Below are 22,556 nucleotides of genomic sequence, written 5' to 3' on the forward strand. Positions count from 1 at the left end.
GATTGCCACAAGTTTGAAACAACTTGAAAGCACAAAACTACAACAGTACATTGTTTTAGCTCTTCTATCTAATGTGAAGTATTGTTTTAATGACCAAGGTTTATCTGCATTGTAGAAATAAAGCACTTTGACACAGCTTTAACTGTCATGCTTCCATACTATGGAATTCTAGGATTTGTAGTTTGTTTTGGCAACAGAGCTCTCTGACAGAGAAGTTTAAATGTCTCACAAAACTACAAGTTCCAAGATCCCATAGAATTGAGCCATGACAATTTAACAGTGGTATCAAACAGCATCATTTCTGCAGTACAGATTAGACCCAAGTCATTCATAACTTTTCTGTAGTCACCCAACAGATCCTTACCTTGTTAGAAATAGCAACGTATTCATGCCTATGGTAATTAATTGCTAGTTTGCATTATAGTGATTTACTGATTGCTTGCTTTACTGCACCCCCTTCCTGTATCACTTTAACCTGCAGCCATTTTCTTCTCCCCCCAATACCTTCATAAGACAGTGTAAGTAAGGACATTTTTCTATGTTATGCAAAGAGGACCAGTACTCTAGTGTTAACTAAAATATGCCAACAAATATGGAAAACATAGAGTTGGTTAACAGACTGGAAACGATCAATGTACAGCTGGCCCTTCTTATACACAGATTTTTTTATATACATGGATTCAAACATCCACCGTTTGGAAATGTTCAATAAAAGTATAAATTTCAAATATCAAACCTTGATTTTCCATTTTTTATAAAGGACACCATTTTGCTATGTCATTATATTTAATGGGACTTGAGCATCCACAGATTTTGTTATCTATGGGGGATCTTGGAGCCAGCATATCACAAGGGTCCCCTGTATATATTCCAATACAGAAGAAAGGAGATACAAAAGAATGCAGCAGTTATAGGACCATAGTATTAATCTCTCTCACAAGCAAAATTATACTCAAAACTATGCAACACAGAATCCAACCATACATGGAGAGGATAATTTCAGAAGTGCAAGCAGGATATAGTAAAGGAAGAAGGCATGTATCACTGGGAAAAACAGTAATGCAAGGAAAGGTAGGGGGTAGAAGAAGGAGAGAAAGACTGCATGCCAGATGGATGGACTCAATCAGGGGGGAAACAGGCATGGTCTTGCAAGAAGTAGAGAAATGGAGGATAGGGGTTTTTGGAGGTGTCTCATCCACATGGTTGCCATAAGTTGAGAATAACTTGAGGGCAAGTAACAACAACAGATTTTGTCTGCTAGGCCCAATGTATGTGTATTTGGGGGGGGAGGGGAGCTTTTGTTCGCTTCAGCCTTGTCAATTGATTAACCTACTTGAGAGATCGAATACTGTTTCTCACATTTTCCAGCTCACATATGTCCTGCTCAATTATATTTGTCTTTCTTGCCATTCCTGACCTCTCCATTGTGTTCCACAGTGACACTGTCCTGCTCCTTTCCACAGGATGGGGGGGGGTGTATTTTGAAGTGGGGTGATGGCACTTCAAAATACAAAAAAACCCCAAAAAACACCCTGTTTCCTGTGCTGTTTTGAACCCTCAGAATGAATGCTTTCCCTCCAAAACCCTGAGGCAGACCAGTAAACGTATCCTTCCTCTTCTTCAGAGGAGACTTAGGATAAATAGGTTCCTGGGCAAAGGAAAGCTTTGGCTCCTAGCCTTCTGTTTTGCTTATTGTGTATATAGTGGTTGTACCACTTCTGGAGTTTGCTGATATTACCTTAAGACAGAGCTCAGGAAAGTTACTTTTTAGGATAGCAAATCTCATAATGCCCCATGTAACGTAGGATTTGTGGTCCAAAAAGTAACCTTGTTTTGCTGCTTTGTTTTTTTTAAATACATCAAACTAGATATCAAAAAGAAAAAGAAAAGGGGGGATTCCTCCTTAAAATCTAATTGATAGAAATTTATTTTTGCAGATGACTCATTTTATCAGTGTCTGAAAAACCTTTATAACTGGGGGAGATACTGTTGTTTTATTTTGTTCTTTTTTTTTAATGCCCTGTCTCAGTAGAGACAGTGCAACAAACATTAAGCTAACAAACATTAAGCCACTAAACTCTTTGTAGCATCTTCTGAATGTTTGTGCCCAGGGCTACCAGCCAGGGCACTTACACTTAAGGCCAGCCCTGCTCTCCTGGTCATAATGGAATGCTGAAATAGGAACCAACTCTCTAACTTTTCTGCTTCATTTTGATCACTTTTTAATTTTTTTTTTATTGAAATGTTTGGTGGTTACAAAATTTCCCATTTTATTTCATTTTATTTATTTCTGCCTACTACCACACTATCATTCTTCCCAGTTACTGTAAAATGCAGACAGCAAGGTAGCAATTTTCTTCATTGGTAGGCTGTTCATTCCCCCATTCTATTCTGCACACAGACAATTGCTAATATTACCATCTTTGGCTGATGGTTTGACAAGGTTACTTCTCTTTGATTCCTTCGTTCTCTCCCCTGTGTGTCTGCTGCCAAGCTAAACATTTTTATCTACCATTTCTTATGACTTCAGTTTGTATTGAACTCATGCCTTGTGGCAGTCTGTGTCTTTATGACTTACTGTCTACTTTCTTTCTGAACAGCTCACAAGTTTCTGTTTTTAAGCCTTTTTGCTTGCATCGAATGTTTCAGGGTCATCACTTTTTCACTAGCCAGATTTTGGTTTGCAGCTGATATAGCTTACCCAAGGTCCACAAACCACCTGTTAAATGGCATGTAGGGTCTTGCCAGTTAGTACTTACACTCACTTCTCAACAATCACATCTGTAGCAGTTCATTATGTTGTTCTCAGTGTTCATCCTAGTATGTTCCTTTGTATCACGATAGTGGGCCATTAATACAGTGAAAGAAAAAACTTTACCATGCAACTGCACTATAAATAATTAGCCAATGGTTCCCAAATTTGGATATCTAGATATTGTTACATTTCATCTTCTAGATGCTCCAGCTAGCATGACCTACATTCAGGATTCTTGAAGTTGTAGTCCAGCATCTGGAGACCCAGTTTTGGGAACGACTTATCTATTTCAGTCACCATATCCTTGAAACAAGAGTGAGCAACATAGGGGTAGGTAACATGTGGCCCTCCAACTGATTTTATTGGACTGCAAGCCCTAGAATTCTTTACCATTAGCAGTGCTAACTATGGGAAATGCAGTCCAGAAAAATCTGGAAGGCCATACATTGTTTAGCAAAAACAAAAAGCTTGGTTAAGCTAATATATACATAAATAACTAGTTGTATATTCTGTATGCACTTTATAAATCAGTTCTCGACAGCCTCCATTTTCTGTCAGTTCCAATAACAAATGCACTGTTACATTGGTTTTGACTTCTAAGCTTTATTAAGAGCTACAGTGTGGCTGTCAAGCTACTGAAAAATTATAGTTTCCCACCTCCACAGTAACAATTACAAGGAATGTAGTGACGTAATCCAATCACAGTACTGTACTCCTCTTTTCAATACTTATGTCCATGTCAGACTTGGGAGGGCTGCATCTGCTTTCTTGACTCCTTCTCTAAGGGAGTGGGGGCTTTGGGGAATGGGTGACGTTTCAACCAAAAGGAGAGGACTTGTGGGATGTGTAACAGGATGAATTCAGCTCAAATGCTTTAGCTCCCCATCTCTGCTCTAAAACAGGTGTGGACTGTGGATCCATCATATCCCAACTGACACAGGCACTCTTATCCCTTAGACTGATATGCCAGTTATAACCCTAACTGGACTGAGACAGCCTTGCAGGGCTTACTTAGAGTGTTGATCTGCCCTGCTCTGCCTTGCCCTCCGACTTCTGTGGAACCCTAAACACTGTCTTTAAGTCAGTTTTTGACCAACACAGAGGGATACAGTGTGTTCCATCGACCCAATCTTGGAGCAACAGTTCAATGACCATTGTTTTGGTGCTACTTTGGATGCTATGGCCTGTTACAGACAGCCAAAATAAAGCTGCTTCGAGTCACAGTGGAGGTATGGTGTTTCAATGATGCATGCGTCCTAAGAGTCCAGCAGTCACACCAAAGCCACGCTCCAGCCCTAAGAACGAGTGTGGTTTTGGTGTGGCTTCTGGACTCTTAGGACGCATGCATCATTGAAACACCATACCTCCACTGTGACTTGAAGCAGCTTTATTTTGGCTGTCTGTAACAGGCCTGTGTTTTCCATTTCTACACTAGTCAGAATACTTGGGCTATTGAGTTATTTTAAAATAAATAAAATAAAATAAAAAGTGGTGAAAAGACAAGGTACACGAGCCAGTCAAAGTGAGTACCTTGAATTCTTGTAGAGTTTATTCAGAGCACTTTAAGAAGATGTTTTACTTTTCCATTTAAATCAAAATCAGTGGGACTTCAAGTGCATTCAATTTTGCTTGATGGTTTCTAGTATGCATTTTATTGTTGTTGTAGAATGTAGAATTTTAGCAATTACATTATTTCAATATGAGTTTATTAAAGAAAAGAATGTTGATGTATATTGTCACCTTGCATTAGGAATTTCAGAGATTGTTGTTTTTTCAGGAGATGGTTTTGCTTTATACTCTAAACTCAGCGTGGAAGTGTGAGTTAAAGGAGAAACATTACTGTGTTGACTCCAATACTTCTTAATGCCACTCCCACTGAATTTCAGAAACAGAGTGAGGCAAGAGCTGAGAGGGGGCTTTTACAGATGAGAATCAACAATTGCAGGGCCTTTTAAGCTCTCTTCCCATCCACTAGTCATACTGTCAAGTATAAGCTTGCAACCACATATTTGTAAACATAACTATTAGTTTAGTCCTGATTTAATGTTTTAAGAGTAGAAATGGGTGCCTCATACTGTATTTTAAAACTAAGGATTGTACCATGCACTTCTCTGCATATTTTTGGATTGCTTATCAGGAGTACTGGAATTACAAGAGCAGCATTGTAAGACTAGAATTCAAAAAACAAAAAATTAGTAAAATCTAGATTGTGGAAAATTAGAAAGATCCAGGGTTCTTGGTGTTGGTGTTGGTGTGTATAGGAAAGTGACTTTCTCATGGTACTTCCTCCATGAAACTGTGTTGATATCGTTGTATTTCATTGTCTCACAAACTAGTATTTGAATAAAAATTTGTTAGGTTCAAATTTTCCTATAGGAAAACAAATCCAGGACTGAAAACAAACCCATAAACTTTCAAAATTCCCATTATTATATTTATGAACCAAAGAAGAAACTGATAAATGATTTAAATTTGATCCAGGAAACATAAAGTTAAGCTTGAACTAAATGTATTAAGTCTAATAAATTCAGGGATATGAAACAAGACACTAGGGAGCTGATGAAATGGTCTAGACAGGAGTTATTAACCTGCAGTCAGGCTTGCAGAATTAATTATATATAGTTTGATTTTAAAATTATAGTTTGCTTTTCATGTTTTTTTAATTAGCATTTGGTAAATGTTCATATGTTCAAATTAAAATAAAATAAAACCTATCTGTCAAATTATATATTCTTCAGGTAATCTAATATATAATTTGACAGATAGGTTTTATTTTATTTTAATTTGAACATATGAACATTTAGAGGAATGCATTGCAGGAAGAAACAAATAATAATAGTTTATAGCAGAAAGGTTAACACTTCCCATGAGCAAAACCTGCATTTTTAGCAGAGGAACATTTTGCTTGAAGGAAGGGGAAAAAAAATGAAAATATGGTCAATTTATTCAAGGTCAATTTATGCATTGAATAACAGTGTACAAATGTATATATGTTTTACAATGCAACTGCATGGTGATACCGTTTTGTATAGCAAGATGTTGCTCCCCTTGTAAGCTTACTTATACAATATATATATACAATATATGTATATGCTTATATTGCCAACTACAGTCAAGGTATCACCAGTTTCTCTTGGTGAAGCAGGGGTAAATTAATTTTTGTAGAATAATGGGTACCTTCCTTTCTTTCCCCCAACAAACCCTCCTCCCAACATGGATGTTTTTAAGCAAATATAAAGATCTGGAAGATCCAATCCTGTATTTTGTTTACTCTCCATGGAATTTAGCAGTAGCTAATTTTACACATATATTCAGCCGTAATAGTCTTCCAGAATAATGAATGTATACTTCCATAATAATATAAGTAAAAAATTGTGGCCTTTGTTTTCTGTCTTAGGCAATTAGTTCTCATATGTACCATTGCTCTTCCTCCTAATCCCCAATGCCTCCATAAATTAAATTTAAAAGTAGCAAGTAAGAGGGTAATTATATTAGCAAGGTTTCCATAAACAACTCCTAGCAAATAGTTCTTTTCTGGAACAGTATAACAGTAATCTTCAGTAAGATATTGGGACAGCCAGTGACTTCTATGTCAATGGTGAGCAGATTGATAGGGAAGCCCCAGCTGCTCTTAATTGGTGTGTCTGATACCATCTTGGAAGTGTGTCTCTCTGGGAAGCTATTTGGCAGCAATGGTAAGAGGGAGTTGTAGTTTGATCTACAAAGCAGCAGTGGAAACGTCTTTAAAGTCCGTAAATTACAGAGTTTTATTTCATTAATGTATATGAAATATACTTTGTACCGTGGCCTGGATACACATCCTGGGTGTGCTGAAGCAACTGGGATAACAAAGGGCAAATCTTACAGGACGCTATTAGGGATTGGAAAAATGTTGTTCTGCAGGTTGTCAATTGCCAATTTCCTTTAAAAGGTAGACAGAGGGAGCAAAACCTTTAATGGGGGTAACTCAGCAGAATACTTGCCTTTCAAGGATGCCATCTTCACTTAAAACATCTTGAATAAAACAACTTGAGAAGGAACCTTGTGTGAGAACCCAACCTGCTGACAGACTGTTAACCTAGATGAGCCATTAGTCTGGTTCAATGTGAGAAAATTTTCCTGAGCTTGGATAAGTCGCTATTTTGGATGACAACCCCCAAAATTCTCCAGAGAGCATTGCTGAGTGCTGCCATGTCCTGTGCAAGTTCAGTGTGTATAGTATATCATCCAAAAAAGTTTACTTACTAATTATCAGCATGTTGAGAATCCAAAATAAACAGACAAACTGGTGAGTTTTAGTACATCTGCTATTTTATTCCATCTGACAGTCTTACTCAAGAGAGTTCTGTATCAAATGTCCATTTCTATCATGGTTTCTGGTAACAAACAATTTCTGCATTGCAGTAGTGGGAAAGAAATGCCAGGCATACTTAAAAAAAAAAAGAACGTATTTGGCTAGGAATTCATTCAGGGAGGAGAAAGTGAGAGGAGTAAATAGATTTCTTCTGTCAGAGATGATCAGCACAACTGTCATTAAATTCTGAAAGGCAGTTAAAATGCAGTAATAAGCCAGATTGACACCCTGACTCTCCTCCCTCATTTCAGCATTTTATACTAAGTAATCACCCACTCATCACAATGTAAACCTTCTCATTAGTCACATGTTAAGCCTACAGCAAGAGAACTTCCAATTACACATGGCAGTTTTGTGTTTTTTCATTTTGGTTTAAAAAGTAGATTTCATTCTGTGCTCAGTTTCATTATGCAGCCACACATTTTATGTTCACTTTAATCACTAGATTAATCAAATGAGTAAAATTGGTAAATTAGAAAATTATAATGTGAAGGAAGGACAAGATATAAATAAAATCAAACAACACATACTGTACAGGAAAAGGGGATGACAGAAAAAATAAAGAGAAAAGGGGAAAGTACAGGTGAAAGTAAAATCCACAGGTAGGCCATATGTTTATTAGGACTAACTAAAATTTCACAGAAGTATGCTAGGTTTTTACGTTTACCAGAAATCCTCAGCAGGGATAGGTAGGATAAATTATAAAGGACAGAGAAGGGAACACTTGTTAAAAGGTAGTTAGGAAAAAAATAAGTATTTGTTGGTAACAATGACCATTAAATTTTTTAGTGCATGTAGGAAGACAGTCTGTACAAGTTAGGCCCTGTACAGACCAACACTTTGGGCCAGCTGGCGGATGGAGTCAGAATGTAGCGCCTCCGCAACTCACACCCCAGTTCTGCCCCAGAGTGCTATGACAGGGCTCAGCTCCACATGGCGCGGGGCATCATGGTGCGCCTCCGATGCTGCATCCATACAACGCAGCAGGCAAAGGAGTGCCATATAGCCACGGCGCCACAGCTATTGTGCCCCTTCCGGGGCACAAAAAGGAGCCACTTTTTGTGGTTCCTTTTTGATAGCTGCAGCGTGTGGTTGCTGCGGCCCAATCCAGCTGAAGAAGGGGCAGCTGGAGGTCGTCCCTTTGCATCTGTTTGTACAGCCCTTAGTTTCACAATCAGTTGGTTCTTCCTTGAAGTATGTGTGCATAGGACATCATGCTAGAGTACAACAGTATGCCTACTCATTTGGGGCTTAATGGGGGAGAGGTACTCTCTTTTACCTCCCTCCCGCCATTTAAAATAACTGTTATACTTTTTTGTTCAGTTGTATTACGTCAAATTGATTTTTTTTTAGCTTAGCTAATGGAGATGTTATAAATAATTCCCGTAGAACCCTTTTGCTTGGCTAGGTTATGTGTAAAGTTCTAAGGGGAATAAGAGATAAATCAATCTGACATAGTGGAAGCAATGTGCTTTGCAGCATTTGAAAATGATGTCACCTTGAGCAGAATTCAAATAGTAATTCTAACTAGCTTTTCACTGGGCACATTGAAGCAGGGATGGGCAACATGTGTCACATTTGACGTACTGTGTTTATTTTTTGGTCCTCTGAGAAAAGAATGCCCTGTCACTGAATTTACCACCATGGTGGTATCAAAAGAAGGCGGTGTTTTCCTTGCCCTTGAAAAATGTTGTTTCTCTTTAAAAACAAGGAAGCATCCTGGGAACATGAATTTGCTTATAAATACGGCATATGTGGAGCATGCACCTTGTTTCAAAGAAGGAAAAATTGTTTTTAAGGGCGGGAATGTTGAAGTTTTTTTTCTGCTGTAGTGGCAGATTAGGTGGTGGGGATATAGCTCCTGATGGTGTTCAAGGACTGCCCCCCCCCAAATTGCCTACTATGCATTAAAGGCTCAAGGAACAGATGATTTATACGGTCACTCAGTATGTATGTGGATTGCAAAGGTCACATACCTTAGAATGCTGTGTTTTATAGTTTTTCTCTTTATATTTGCAGTTTGATTGCAATAGCATGAAAACTAGATGTATAGGCAAGTCATAAGGGCATTTTACATGCAACATCTCATGTTATACGTCTGGGTTCACACAGTGGCATCCCTAGGGTTGGTGTCACCCGGTGCGATAACTCATGATAACCCCCCCCCCCAACCACCTCCCATTTCATCCCATACTGAATCCTTAGTAAAGCTTTTTTGCACTAATGTTGCTCATAAATCGTAATTGCCATATATCACTGAATGTAATGTTGTGACATAAACAACTAGCAAAATTAAAATTCTACCTTCCAGTTAAAGTATCATATGCACAACCTAAACGTACTTAATTTTTTGTGGGTTTTTTGGACTATGTGGCCATGTTCTAGAAGAGCTCCACATATACATAGACGATTTGGTTGAAATGGGAGGTTTTTACAGAAAATTTTAAAAGAATGTTTTTTTTAACAACAATTCAAAAAACATTTTTTGAAAAGAAAATTAAAATTTTGAAATTTGAAGTTTTACTTTTAACAAATTCTGGGACTTCTTTCTCCTCCCACTGAGCTTCACCCCACTCTTACCATCTCTTAAAGCAATTTAAAGGGAAGCAGGTGAATGCCGCAGCCTGGTTCTCCCAAAAGGTAGGTGTTTGAGGAACAGTGGTGTCACCTCCCTTAGGTGTCATCTGATGCACCCCCCCACACCCTCCTAGTGGGTTCACATGCATAGACAGCTTGTACAGTCTTCCCATTAGTCTTTCGTGCTGTGTAGACAATCACCTGTCATGGTGATTTTAAAGCAAAACATCTCCATAGGAACTATAGAGGATAATTATAACTCGCCACAGACACAATTGGAGCTATATGCAGACAGCATAATTATCAGAAGCTGCATGTAGTTTTATGTTAGCTCTGTTTTGAAAGGACATCTTGACACGATGCATACTAAATTTATAGAATTTTCTGCTGTAAGGTATGGAGATGTTTACTGACTGGAGTGGCTGTAAATTGGAGCTGCATATAGCTCCAATTATGCTTCTATAGACATAATCATGGATGATAGTTTGATTAATCAATATTAGTTGTGATAGCCAAGTGAAACTTGGTAGTTTAGAGACCAAATGTGACTGAATATTGGCCTGGTTTGAAAAATTACTTTTCCAAGTTACTTTCTTGGATTGCAACACCTAGAATCTCTTAGACAGCACTGCCAGGAGCCATGCTAGCTGGGGAATTCTAGAAGTTAATAGACACCAAACATAAGTTTTCTTTTATTGGTGAGGAACAGTGGGATAGGGTACTTCAGGTCCTGGTCGTGAACTTTGCAGAGGCATATTATTGTATTGTGTCAAGCCAAAAGAGCACATATGCCTTTATTTTTAAAACAATGAAGGACAGGGAGTGGCAGAATACATGGTATGAATGCCAGAGATTCTCCTTCTACGTAAAATTGGTAAGTTGTGGCTAAAGCAGTGGTCTGTAATAAGAGACTAGATAACAGTGGACAAGACATTTCCTGTCTTAATTCAAGAAGTGTTGGCACATAAGTTCTTGACTTAGAGACGTATATGTAGATCAGGAGTGAAATCCTGTGGCCTTCTGGATATTTTTGGACTTCACTTTCCAGCAATCCTAGTCAATATAACCCATGGTGAAAAATGATGACAGTTGCAGTTCAACAATATATGGAGGCTTGCATGACTCCCACGTTTGATGTAGATACAGCAGCTGAACTATAATGACGACCCCCAGTTGATATATTGTTGCTTTCAATAACTAAAGCTGGAGCATTTTTATTTTATTTTTTTAGAAAAAAGAATGAGCCATTGTTCTAGATTGCACATTCTGCTATTTTGAACAAAGCCAGGCTTCATGGGGTGACACTGAGTTTGGGTCAAGTGTTCTATGGAATGCTAAAAATCTGCTAAAAGTATGAATTTTGAGGTGTTTGCGCTTTGGATTAACTGTTTATAGGAAGGAATGTTACTCCCAAATGAATGATAATCCCAGATTGTGGGATGTTCTGTCAAATTGAGCCAACTCTAAATTTAACCACTACAAGCTTGGCATGGGACAGAGGTTTTATGAACATATGAACTCTGGTTTTCATCATTGCTTTAAAATTAAGTAATTTTTGTTTGTCTCATCTAAGGAGAAAGAAAGCATTATCAACAATGAAGGATATGCAAGATTAACAGCCCAGGCCAATGCATAGAGATTATCACACGGGGGTCCGTGACCTGTCTTGACCCAAGAGATAGTGATAGTGCAAATCACTTTCATATGAAAGTGAGCTGAAAAGTGCTTTCTGCCGTCATGGTATTAATGGGTTCTTCTGTTAATACAAAAGACTACAAAGGAGAAAGTACTTTCAGCTGATGGCTGAAAATGCTTTTCAGTGCGCTTTCATGTGAAAGTGATGCACACAGTCACTTTCACTCATGCTTCCCAGGCAGCTGAATGATAGGTTCAGCACACTTGCAAGTGAAAGTGATTTGCGTGATCACCTTCATTGGCACTTCCCTGTCAGGTCAATGCCTGGTCATGTGTGAAAGTCCTTCCCACAATCAGGTGGGAAGGACTGGACAGCGATGGGACGATGATGCCCCATCCCTCATGTGATAATCTCCAGTGTTGCTAGAATTTTGCTACTTTTGTTCAGTGAACCTATTATCAAATCAATACACATATGATTGTAGCTCAAGGTAAAAAAATATTGAAGTTGTTCAGGGGACAAGCATACGTATCAGCTCCTTGTTCTTTTTGTTCCTATGAACAATTACTTGCGAATTTTGTATTTGTTGCCTGGCAGAAGGAGCAAGAGAGAGAGTTAGATTCTGCAGGATGAATCTCCCTCATCCAAAATGCTTGGGACCAGAAGTGTTTTGGATTTCAGAGTTTTCAGATTTTGGAATATTTGCATATACATAATGGGATATCTTTGAGATGAGACCTAAATCTAAACAGGAAATTCAATCACCTCCCATCAAGCACTTCCTTAACCTCAGCTCCCCATTTCTAGGCTTTCCACAAAGTTTAAAAATATTTTGCACTGTCACAATGTTGAACATTCTGTGTACATCATGTGGCAATAATAACCGTTATATCCACTCCATTTCCAGGCTGTAACACAACAAAATGTGGGAAAGTCCGGGGGGTAGGGAATACTTCTGGAAGGCACTGCAACTAGTCAAAATTAACTAGTTATGTTCAAGCTCTGATGGTGAGTGCCACTAACTAGCATTTAGCCTCATCAAGAGAAGGGCTAAACAGTTACTTAATTAGTTTCAAAGCACAAAAAATAAATGTGTAGAATCATCCATAAATATTCATTATAATGGAAGGTGACAAAGGAAGGGTTTTGTGCAGGTAAGAATGAGGGAATATTTGACACTTTATACATGGTCCCAATTTTGTACATTTATTGTCTCACAACCTAACCTACCTCATAGTATTGGTGTAAGAATAAAATCGCATAATACTATAGTATGTGATTGTCACCTATAGTTACCTGTAGACAGGACATGTTACAAATGTAGATAGTAATAATATTTCATCATTTATGTTTGAAAAAATCAATATATTAATCTACAGATAGTTAATACTGGAATAAAAGTCCTTAGTGTCATGCTTCAGTGACATTTGCTATTTACATAAATACTATTTCTGGCTCCTAATGTCTGATTGTCCTCTCTTTTGTTATCAGTTTGATGCCGACAGAGATGAAGAAGAAGTATTCCATGACATAAGCATGGCAGTTGACAGCAAACTGTTTCCTCCCCAGGAATCTGTAGCAGGTGAGATTGAAATTGTTTTGTGTGTTGTTTTGCAAAACAGGCTCAATTTTTGTTCCAGAATATTACAAATCTTCAAGCTCTAAGGATGTTAAAATTTGTTGTTGTTGTAGCAATTACAATTAAAGATGATTGAAAACAGATTTTTTTTTAAAAAAAAGTACAATTGAAAGTCCTTCCTTCAAGAACTTTCAGTTCTCAAACATTTTTTGGAATGAAAAAGTCTTTGCCTACCAATGGAAAGACAATCTTCCTAGGAAGGGAGTTCCAGAGCCTAGGGGCTGCCACTGATAAGGACCTGTCTCACATGCCCACAAGATATGTCTGTGAAGATGGTGCATCTGAGACAAGAGTCTCTCTTGCAGATCTCATGGTGCAGACAGGTTCATACGAGGATATATAGTCTGTTGAACAGCTTGGACCTAATCCGTATAGACTTTGTAGGTTGAAACCAGCACATTTGGTTGTGCCTGGAAACAGACTGGCAGCTCATAGAGCTGTACTAGCATAGGATCTACATAACCCCTGTAACCAGCAAAGTATTTCTGACAAAATAATATATGTAGTTCCATATACTACCAAATACAATTACCATAAAGAATATTTCTTACCATCTATGGATCTTAAAATACTCCACACAACAGAATTGTTGTGAGGATACAAAGCTGTTTGTATGTGTGGATAATGGTCTCACTTCCCAATGCATGAACAAGCGTTGAACAGCTTCTTTTGTAGGGCTGTATTGATTCAGAATTTTTTGGTCTGCTGAGCAGCTTGCCATATCTTTTTTTCAGGACAGCCACTCTGATATACAAAAAAAATAAAAAATTGTGACATGTTTTAGAGTATCATAATACACTAGGCCCTTGGCATCTGCAGGACATGGTTTTGGAATCCTTCCCCCCCCCCCCCCCCCCGGATACGAAAATCTGTGGGTGCTCAAATCCCATTAAATACAATAGGGCAGTGAAATGGCGTTTTTACATACAGTGGCAATGATTAGCTTTTTAGAATTTATATATTTTTAAATATTTTCAAACTGTGGATGCTTAACTCCATGGATAAAAAATCTATGGGGATTTATAATATTATACTTTGATTTGGTAGAGGTAACATCGAAGATTCGGAAGTACTCATTATAGGATTCAAATAAGTATTGAATAATCTCAGTTTTGTGATGTATTGTATTGTATTGTTTTAATGTATGTATATTGTATAATGTATGTGTATGTGTTTGTTTCCATTTGTATTGTCTTGTTGATATCTGGTATTTAATTTTAAAAAATTAATTAAAAAAATCTATGGGGAACCAGAGCCAACTGTATTTAAATTTGAGTATGTATGGCCGGACTGGTATTCAGTTTTGTAAATCTGAAATATGGAATGTGAAAGAAATGTTTAATTAAAAGCTATTCCAGAAGGTGGTCAGCTATTGTTTCATCTGCTACCTTCTTTTTTGTGCTTCTCTCTCTCTCTCTCTCTGTCTATCTATCTATATGGGAAAGCAGATAAAAGTAAAATCCTTGATCGTATTTTTTTTTAAATGTTAGAATGAATAAAATTTTCAAAACCTGAATAAAAGGATGAAGAGTCAAAGGTTTTTTTGTTTTTTTGTTTACTCAAAGACTTTAGCAAAGTAGCATTTTAAATCAGTCTTCATGGTCACTTCCACTTCCTATGTAATTTCTCCTTTCAGTGTATCTCCTCTGTGTATCCAACACAATGTGTATACAGTATAGCATGTCAGACTTTGACCTATTCCTGCAACAGTCATTGCAACTTACAATCCAGTAACTGATAGGCAGAAAATTGAAATTAAAAAGAAGAACTATTTCCAGGTTCCATAGACAACAAAATATTCTTATTCATTGTTGCTGCCTACTATGTAATAATAAGGTTGTTGCTAAGGGCAACAGCTTGCCATAAATTTTTGCACTTTAAGGATTCAGTTGGGTTTTTTTCTGTTAGAAATACCTGAGGATGAAAATGAAACAGTTTATTTTTCATTCCAAACCCAGTCCTTAATCATTTTTGTCTTAAGAAACTATTTTGCTTGATCCTTAATTTCAAAACCCTTTTTCTAGCATGCTTTGTTGAAATAACAGATAGCTTAGAAACTTTCTATGGATCTCATCAAATCATATCTCATAAATGAAAAATACATATCGGTGTGAGAGTTGCTCTCACAGGTTATGATATTGTTTCTGATTCACCATGGACAAATTAGATAGAGTTGAAAACTCTACTTCCATTGGAACCAGAGTAAACTACACACACAAAATGTTGTTGTAGTCTACGGGAAAATAATTAAGCTCTATAATTTTTTTGTGGGTTTTTCGGGCTATGGGGCCATGTTCTAGAAGATTTCATTCCTGAAGTTTCACCAGCATCTGTGGCTGGCATCTTCAGATGCTGACGAAACGTCGGGAATAAACTCTTCCGGAACATGGCCACATAGTCCGAAAAACCCACAAAAAACTATGGATGCTGGTCATGAAAGCCTTCGACTTCACAAAATTAAACTCTCTTTGCTGTAGACAGAAATTCTTGTAATGTCAGCAAATGTTGCATTCTTCTGTGTTTTTCAAGGTGAATCTTGAAAGGACTTGCAGAGGAAGGATGATTGTGAAATAGGAATGGTTCATTTTTTGCATGCTTGCTGTTTTCCCCTCAGCAACCCACCATTTCACAGAGGCTGGCTGTATGTGTGTGTTTTACTCCCAGGTGGGGTTCTGTTTTTGGAACCAAGTTGTGGGAGGAGGCAGAGTAAAACTTTCTGTCAGCTTGACCTACCTTGTTGTGTTGTTCTAAGAATAAAACGGAGAGGAACAGAGCCCTATACACTGCTTTAATGAAACAGGAGGAAAGGCAGTTTATAAACACAATCTGTAAATTTAACAATAAAAGAACAACAGAAGGATTCACAAGCATAGAAGAAGAAATAAAAATGACATATCTTATGCAAACCATTCTTCTTGAAATTCCTCTTTATGCCTTCTTTTTCTTTGAAGGAAAAATTAATCAATTCTTAATTTAATAAATAGAAAGAAGAATCAGTATCGAAAGATACTCTACCTAGAGAATAACATTCCTGAGGCTATGGATGCATTTACTGGTAGAGCCTCTGCTTTTCACTTTGAATCACAATTCTATTGTGCCCCTTATTTCAAAGAACATGTACTGTTCTCCTTTGAGACCAATCGAAATGCTAAAGAGCAACTTTTTGTGCTTCACTACATTTGGAACTGTTTTCTTCTGGATAGTATTGACAGGCAAATGAAAAGGCTTTTTAAAAGGAATGGCCTATAAAACTCTTGGTTTTGCTTAACTTTTTGTGATAGTCATTTGAAGCACTCTAGTTATAAAATGCACATACAGTCTGAATAAGAAAGTATGTGACTGAATGAGCTAGCATGAGATTGTGTTATCTCAGTCTGTCAACTGGACTTCTTCTTAACTAAGGAAGAGTAAGGTAAGAATTGCAGCCACAACATGCAACTAGATTTAACAGTGGCAATTGCTACCCACATTTAGTTTTCCTGCTTCGTTGTGTGTGTCTTGAAATCAGAAACATTTTTCCTTTAGGTGTTAACAACATGGCTACTGCACCTGATTGTTGGCCAACCATGAAATAATGAGACCAGACACAATATGTATTTGTTTTAATGGTGCTTATTAGCCACCTTGAGCTGTACTTCTAGCAGAAAGCTCAAATGAAAAAAATAAACATATGAATAACAACAACTAAATGTATTTGCTTTGTCACTGTAGATATGGATATACAATTGGACCTCCACATTTGTGGATTTGGCATTTGAGGATTCATGAATTTGATTATTATGTTCTCTCTAGGAATCTCTAGGTCCTCCAGCACAACTCTGCCAGGGGTTGACTATAGAGTCACACTGGAGGACTACAGATGTATCGAGAAAACACTTCTTTAGGCATTTGTAGGTCTTCCAGTGCAATTCTGTGGTCAACCTCTACCATTGTTGGCCATAGAGATGTGATGAAGGACCTAGAGATTCCTAGAAATCAGTTCTCTCAGGTGAAAAAAGAGTAGTTTTTTATTTGCGTTTTTTTCCCTATTTTCATGGGAGCCTTATGCCACTAATCCCAGCAGATGTGGAAGGTCCACTGTATAAACACACATACACTAGCAGACACATGCTTTGCTCTTCACCCTAATGCAGAATGGCACACATCATCCATATACTGTATATTTGAATATATATTCCAGCCCCTGACAATACAATATCTTAAGTGTTACAGAAACTGCAGAAACATTTAATGTCTGAAAAACTGTATAAAGTCTCTCGAATCCAAAATTATCTTCCTCACCTCCCCTTTCTATCCTACACCTCCAGAAACAGCTATGAGAAGTTATTCAAAAAGACTGAGAGTGAGCAAAAGTCAGATATGATAACATTACAACATTCAACTTTTGTTGAACTCACATTTTTTCCAGTAGATTTTTAATTGATATTTTTATTAGATTTATATTAAAACATACAAAATGCACAGACCTATACATGTCGAGATACCAGTATTAATATATTTCTCTTCCAATTCTCAATATCTACCTATACCCACATACCACACAATACATTTTCCTTTACTTCATCATTCTTATACTCCTTACCCAACTCCTCCTTTGTTTTCCCTCCTTCCCACTTACCTAACATCACTTTCTCATCCTCATTCCTAACATTTCCAATAACATTTTTTTAAAATCAGATATGAGAGTTTACAATATAAGTTAGAAACATTTTGTAGGTTCCCTTGCCCATTCAGGGTGTCAGTCCAAGCTGATCTGAAAAACCTTTTTGTACTAAGGTGCTAACATCTGGGCTGCCAAGAGCAGTAGAACCACACAGCTGAATCCAGTGTTAGTCTCACCAAATATTAAATGAATGGCATGGTTTGTCATCATTTGCCTAAGTCCCATTGGTTTCAACAGGTTTTCTCTAGCTGAAGTTAACATTACATTTAGTCCATACTTCCAAATTTGGGATAATCTATTCTGGATCCAGATTTCTACTATTCTTTTCTAGTATGCCCTAACAGGAATGTGTTCTTCCTTAACCCATATAACTTTACCCCAGTAGTAGAATACAGTGCATTTCCCCCTCCAAGAGCTGAGTCACTGCAAAATATTCAAATACCCATTATAATGGACAAATTAAAAATATGCTTGTTATGTAAGTGTATATAAAACAGGTGAAATTATTTCAACTACTGTAGCTAGATATTCTGTTAAATTTCCTCCTACCTTTTTTAAAAAATAACACTATTACAGTCCAATTGCGCTATAACAGTTCATTTAAACCAGGATTGTTGCAGTGCCTCCTTCAAAATATCAGAAGCTCAAGAGAGTGAAGTAATTTGGGAAATAGCAGTTCCATATCCTTTTATTATTATGCAGCTGTCTGAAACTCAACTCAAAATGAAAAATGCTGTATTTTTGTTGCTAGACATTTTGGTAAAATTCTATTTGGGCAACCTGCTCAGAAGTCTGGCTTTAGAGTGCTTTGTATTGTACTCTTGTACATAACAAAGTGGCAATAGCTGCTTTTAATATCTTTGGAATACTTGATCGGTGTGCCTGATTTCACCTGTCTTGCATTGCAAGCTGTTGTGCTCAGGAGTATAACCATAGTAGACTTAAATCCAAATCCACACTGCTAATCATGCTAGCAAAGTGAAAATCTGATGTGGTGGACTGCATAAACAGTTGTGCAACTGTGTTGTGCCCTGGCACTGACTCTGAAAGTGTACAGTGTTTGCTGGATACAATACAATCCTACAATACCATAGGATTTGTAGTTCTGTGAGTTCATTGAATACAGGCCATAAAGTATAAGCCTACACCTGCCTCCTCAGATGCAATTCTCTCAAGGTTCAATGGACCTAACTGTCACTGAAGGGTGCATCTACACTGTAGAAGTAATGCAGTTGACATCACTTTAACTGCCATAGGATGGAGCTACAGCACTTAAAGTGGTGTCAAACTGCACTATTTCTACAGTGTAGGCACACCCTTTATGATATGATGCTGCAGCCGTACACTATTAGGGAGCAAAGCTTTCACTGGGATTCATAACTAAAGGACTGTTTGAATATGACTCCGTGCTTGTTTAAAATTAGAATTTTTGTCATATAGAACCATCCACAACTATTCACATTCCTTTCAGTAATTATAGAAACACTCCTCTTCCTCCTCCCTGTACTTTCTCTGTCTTTTGGTTTCAATCATTTTCAGTTTTTGAGACGACTGCTAACCTGAAAGAATGAACAGAAATATGCTTTCCATCTTTTAAAACATCCCTCTGGGGAATATGTAGGCAAAAATGCTTCCCTTGGATGGCAGTGTGCGCACACAAACAGAGACATAGAGTGAAACCTATTAGTTTTAATTCATGTTCCTTTACTCTTTTAGGGCCACGTGAACTTGACCTTAATCTCATTGCGGATACCAGAGATCTTGCTGATAATGATTTCGACTTTGAAGACCAGGTAATGGTTTAAACAGAGTAAAATGAATGTCTCGTTTAATAAGTTAATTAACTATTTTTTACATCAATTGCTTTCTCTTCCTTCTTTTTTCTAGGATCAATATGACTATATTATGGGATTTTCTTGGTCAGTACTTGTTGCTACAGGCAAATATTTTTAATGAAACATCTCAGTTCAAGGGGGGAAAGAAGTTGTTCTGAGTGTTGTGAAAATAGCTTGGACACACACATTCTCTGTCTCAAAACAAATGCAAATGAAACACAGAAAATTTCTGTTCAATGTGCTTCCACTACACTTGAGATAATGTTTTTCTTTACCCCCCATGTAATTGTATTTAATTATTCAAGACATATCTAAAGGCTTCTGGGATAGAATCAAATGAAGCATTCCAAGGGTCTTTTAGTCCAACCCCTACCAGGGCAGGAGTTCCCAACAAAAGCATCTATGGCAGGTAGGCATCCAATTTTGGTTTAAAAACATCAGTTAGGGTTGAGGATTCTGAGGGTGAGGATTCTGAGAGTTGTAGAGGAACAGTTAAGCCTGAGAGAGGGGAGTGTTCCGGGAGTTCCTGAGGGAACAGATTAGAGTTGTTGATAGACCACGGAAAGGTCTGATAAGTGAGACAGTGTTAGGTATAAGCCGGACTCTGAAATAAGAGTTTGGTCAGTTTATATTTGGAAGGATAATAGTGCCTTTGTGGCTGAGATAATATTAAGAGTCAAATAGCAACTTGTAACTAAATAACCAAGTCTAAAGTAAGAAGTCAGCAATAACAACTTTGAAACCAAGTTACAGTTTACTTTCTTGCTTTACAATAAACTTTTGTTATTATTTAAGAAATATGTGGCCGGTGTTTTACAATCAAACTATGCTACCCAAACAGTAGACAGAGTGATGTTGTCCATCAGAGGAGAGACTTGTGGCTGGACGTCACATACATTGGTGACAGCAGTGGGATAAATAGGCCCAGAGTGCTGTCATCAATAAAACGTAGTTGTGTGCGTTACAGATGATGCTCCTGATGTTAATCTGAAATCTTTTTTCTTGTAACTTTAATCCATTGGCTTCGTTCCTGTTCTCTGAAGCAGCAGAAAATAAGCTTGTTCCTTCTCCATAAAAGCCATTAAGATTTTTAAAGATGGCTTTTATGGCAATTCTTGGAATTTTTTTCATCCAGGCTAAACATACTATTGGTGCCTAGGTGTTACTTTCTTGTCTATCTTTTTCAGTTATAGGCTTCCTTCATTTCCAGAGAAATTTCAAATTTGTATTACACAAATTGTTTTAATATCGGGGGGGGGGGGGGAGTACTATCAACAGTACTGAAAGCAGGTTCACATTAAATGTTTCTCCGTAACAGTCATTTAAAAAAAAATCTGCAAAGCATTGCAAACAGTCTCATTCATGCTTTAATCCTAGATATATTTACCTGAATCCCAATCTGTTCAGGAATACTTGCTTCTGTGTGCATAGAATAGCACTAGAAGTCATAGCAGATAAGTCTGTCTTGTCATCATTCTCTCCTTTGTCAACATCATGGTGCAAGTTCTGAATCTTAAGTAGCCAAAATTGCACTACTGGAACAAGTGGAAGGTATCAACAGGCTCAGGGATTTCACAAGGATTGCAGAAGTACCAAAAATGAGGGCAGGAAGGCGACTCCTGGAAACAACATCTTCTAACCAAAAATAATCAATAAAGGATGCAGAGGGATGGAATGGAGTCTCTTGTAAAATCTGAACCCTGGAAGCCTTCCCTGCTGCAACATTTTATTGCAGATTACACTTGCTCCTAGATAGTTGTGAGTTATCCCTTCCTCTTCTGATAGTAAATAGCAAGATAAATTTAATGTGAAGCACACACAGATATAATCCAAAATGATTTGTTTGGCGGCTTCAATAGCACTACACTGAAATTAGTTTTAATTTTGAGCAAACATCTCACTATATATAGATCTCTACTCAGAATTATCCAATTAATTTTTGAATGTGTGAACATACTCCTTAAGCAAGATTTTCCCCCTTTCAGCCACTGTGTTTTCTTCTCTTTTATTTGCTTGTGTTTCATTTGAACCTCATATCCTGTACGGAAGAGTTTTCTTGTCAGTTTGTATCAGAACATTCTGTGGGTCCCCCTCCACAGTAACAAGATTTGTCATGATTTTAACATCCCCAGTAGGTAACAACAACAACAACAACATTTATTCTGAGGTCCATTAAGGGCATATTGCACTACTCCCCAAAAACTATTCCAACTGATGTAAATTAAATCCAAGCAGGCTTTTCCTTCAGTTAAGATCGTTGTTAGATTTCTTCCGCAATATTCCTCTTTAAAATTTGCTTTCTTCCTTAATTCTTGCACTCAGACTCCTGCATGTTCTCATCTCCAGGTTTGCTCTTTTCTCCTTAAAATGCCAACTGACACTACTCACAATTGTATGACTTTTTCAAGTATTCACCTGCTCTGTCTCATTAACCCAGATGTCTAGACGTTGGGTTTTTCAACAGTAGATCCTTTAAAATTCCTCTTCTTTGCAGTTGGATGCGTCCTTCTGAGGTTGCTAAAATGAGTACCCAGCTTGTTGGGGGCAATTAGGCTACACATTGTAAACTGCTTAGGGAGTGCTTATGTGCACTGATAAGTGGTATAGAAATGTCCTTCCTATTGTTATTGCTATTGTTTGGTAGTGAAAACAGGAAGCAGCATAGATTTTTCTACTCTTCAAACAAATGTGTTAACATTAAATTGAAACAAGTTGCTAAATCTTCAGACTGTAATTTTAGTTTTGAATAGTGCAAGGTCAATAATCAGTGGGTGAGAACATGAAATTACTAGAGCTGTGCCCAATTACTGGCTTCAGAGAATAAAAAGCTTTGTTAATGGTGGAAAACTTGTTAAAGCCTTAAAGCCTAACTTTTGATCTGTTGTTTTGTTAGTATTCAGCTTTATGTATTGGACTTTACATTCATTTAAGAAATTGCTGTGGTTTGATAGCAAGAGTGTATTTGGGAAACAATTCTTAAGAATGGGCATATAAATATGTTGCTTTCACATCTATCATTACCCTTCAGGGCATTGAAAAAAATCCGTTTACTATGCCTTCATTTATTTATGAGAAAAGTGAAGTATAGTATACTTTA

At 37.4% G+C, this 22,556-nt stretch overlaps 1 protein-coding gene across 1 annotated transcript in view; it reads left to right on the forward strand.

The window, feature by feature from the left end:
- The window catches only part of AK5 (adenylate kinase 5), a 119,755-nt gene that overhangs the window by 41,872 nt on the left and 55,327 nt on the right, over positions 1-22,556 (forward strand). The window contains exons 7-8 of the mRNA XM_042461585.1: positions 12,814-12,904; positions 19,341-19,417. Coding sequence (XP_042317519.1) covers positions 12,814-12,904; positions 19,341-19,417 — 168 coding nt within the window. The remainder of the gene's footprint in view (positions 1-12,813; positions 12,905-19,340; positions 19,418-22,556) is intronic.

This window comes from Sceloporus undulatus, chromosome 4, assembly GCF_019175285.1.
Source record: "Sceloporus undulatus isolate JIND9_A2432 ecotype Alabama chromosome 4, SceUnd_v1.1, whole genome shotgun sequence".
Taxonomy (NCBI): domain Eukaryota; kingdom Metazoa; phylum Chordata; class Lepidosauria; order Squamata; family Phrynosomatidae; genus Sceloporus; species Sceloporus undulatus.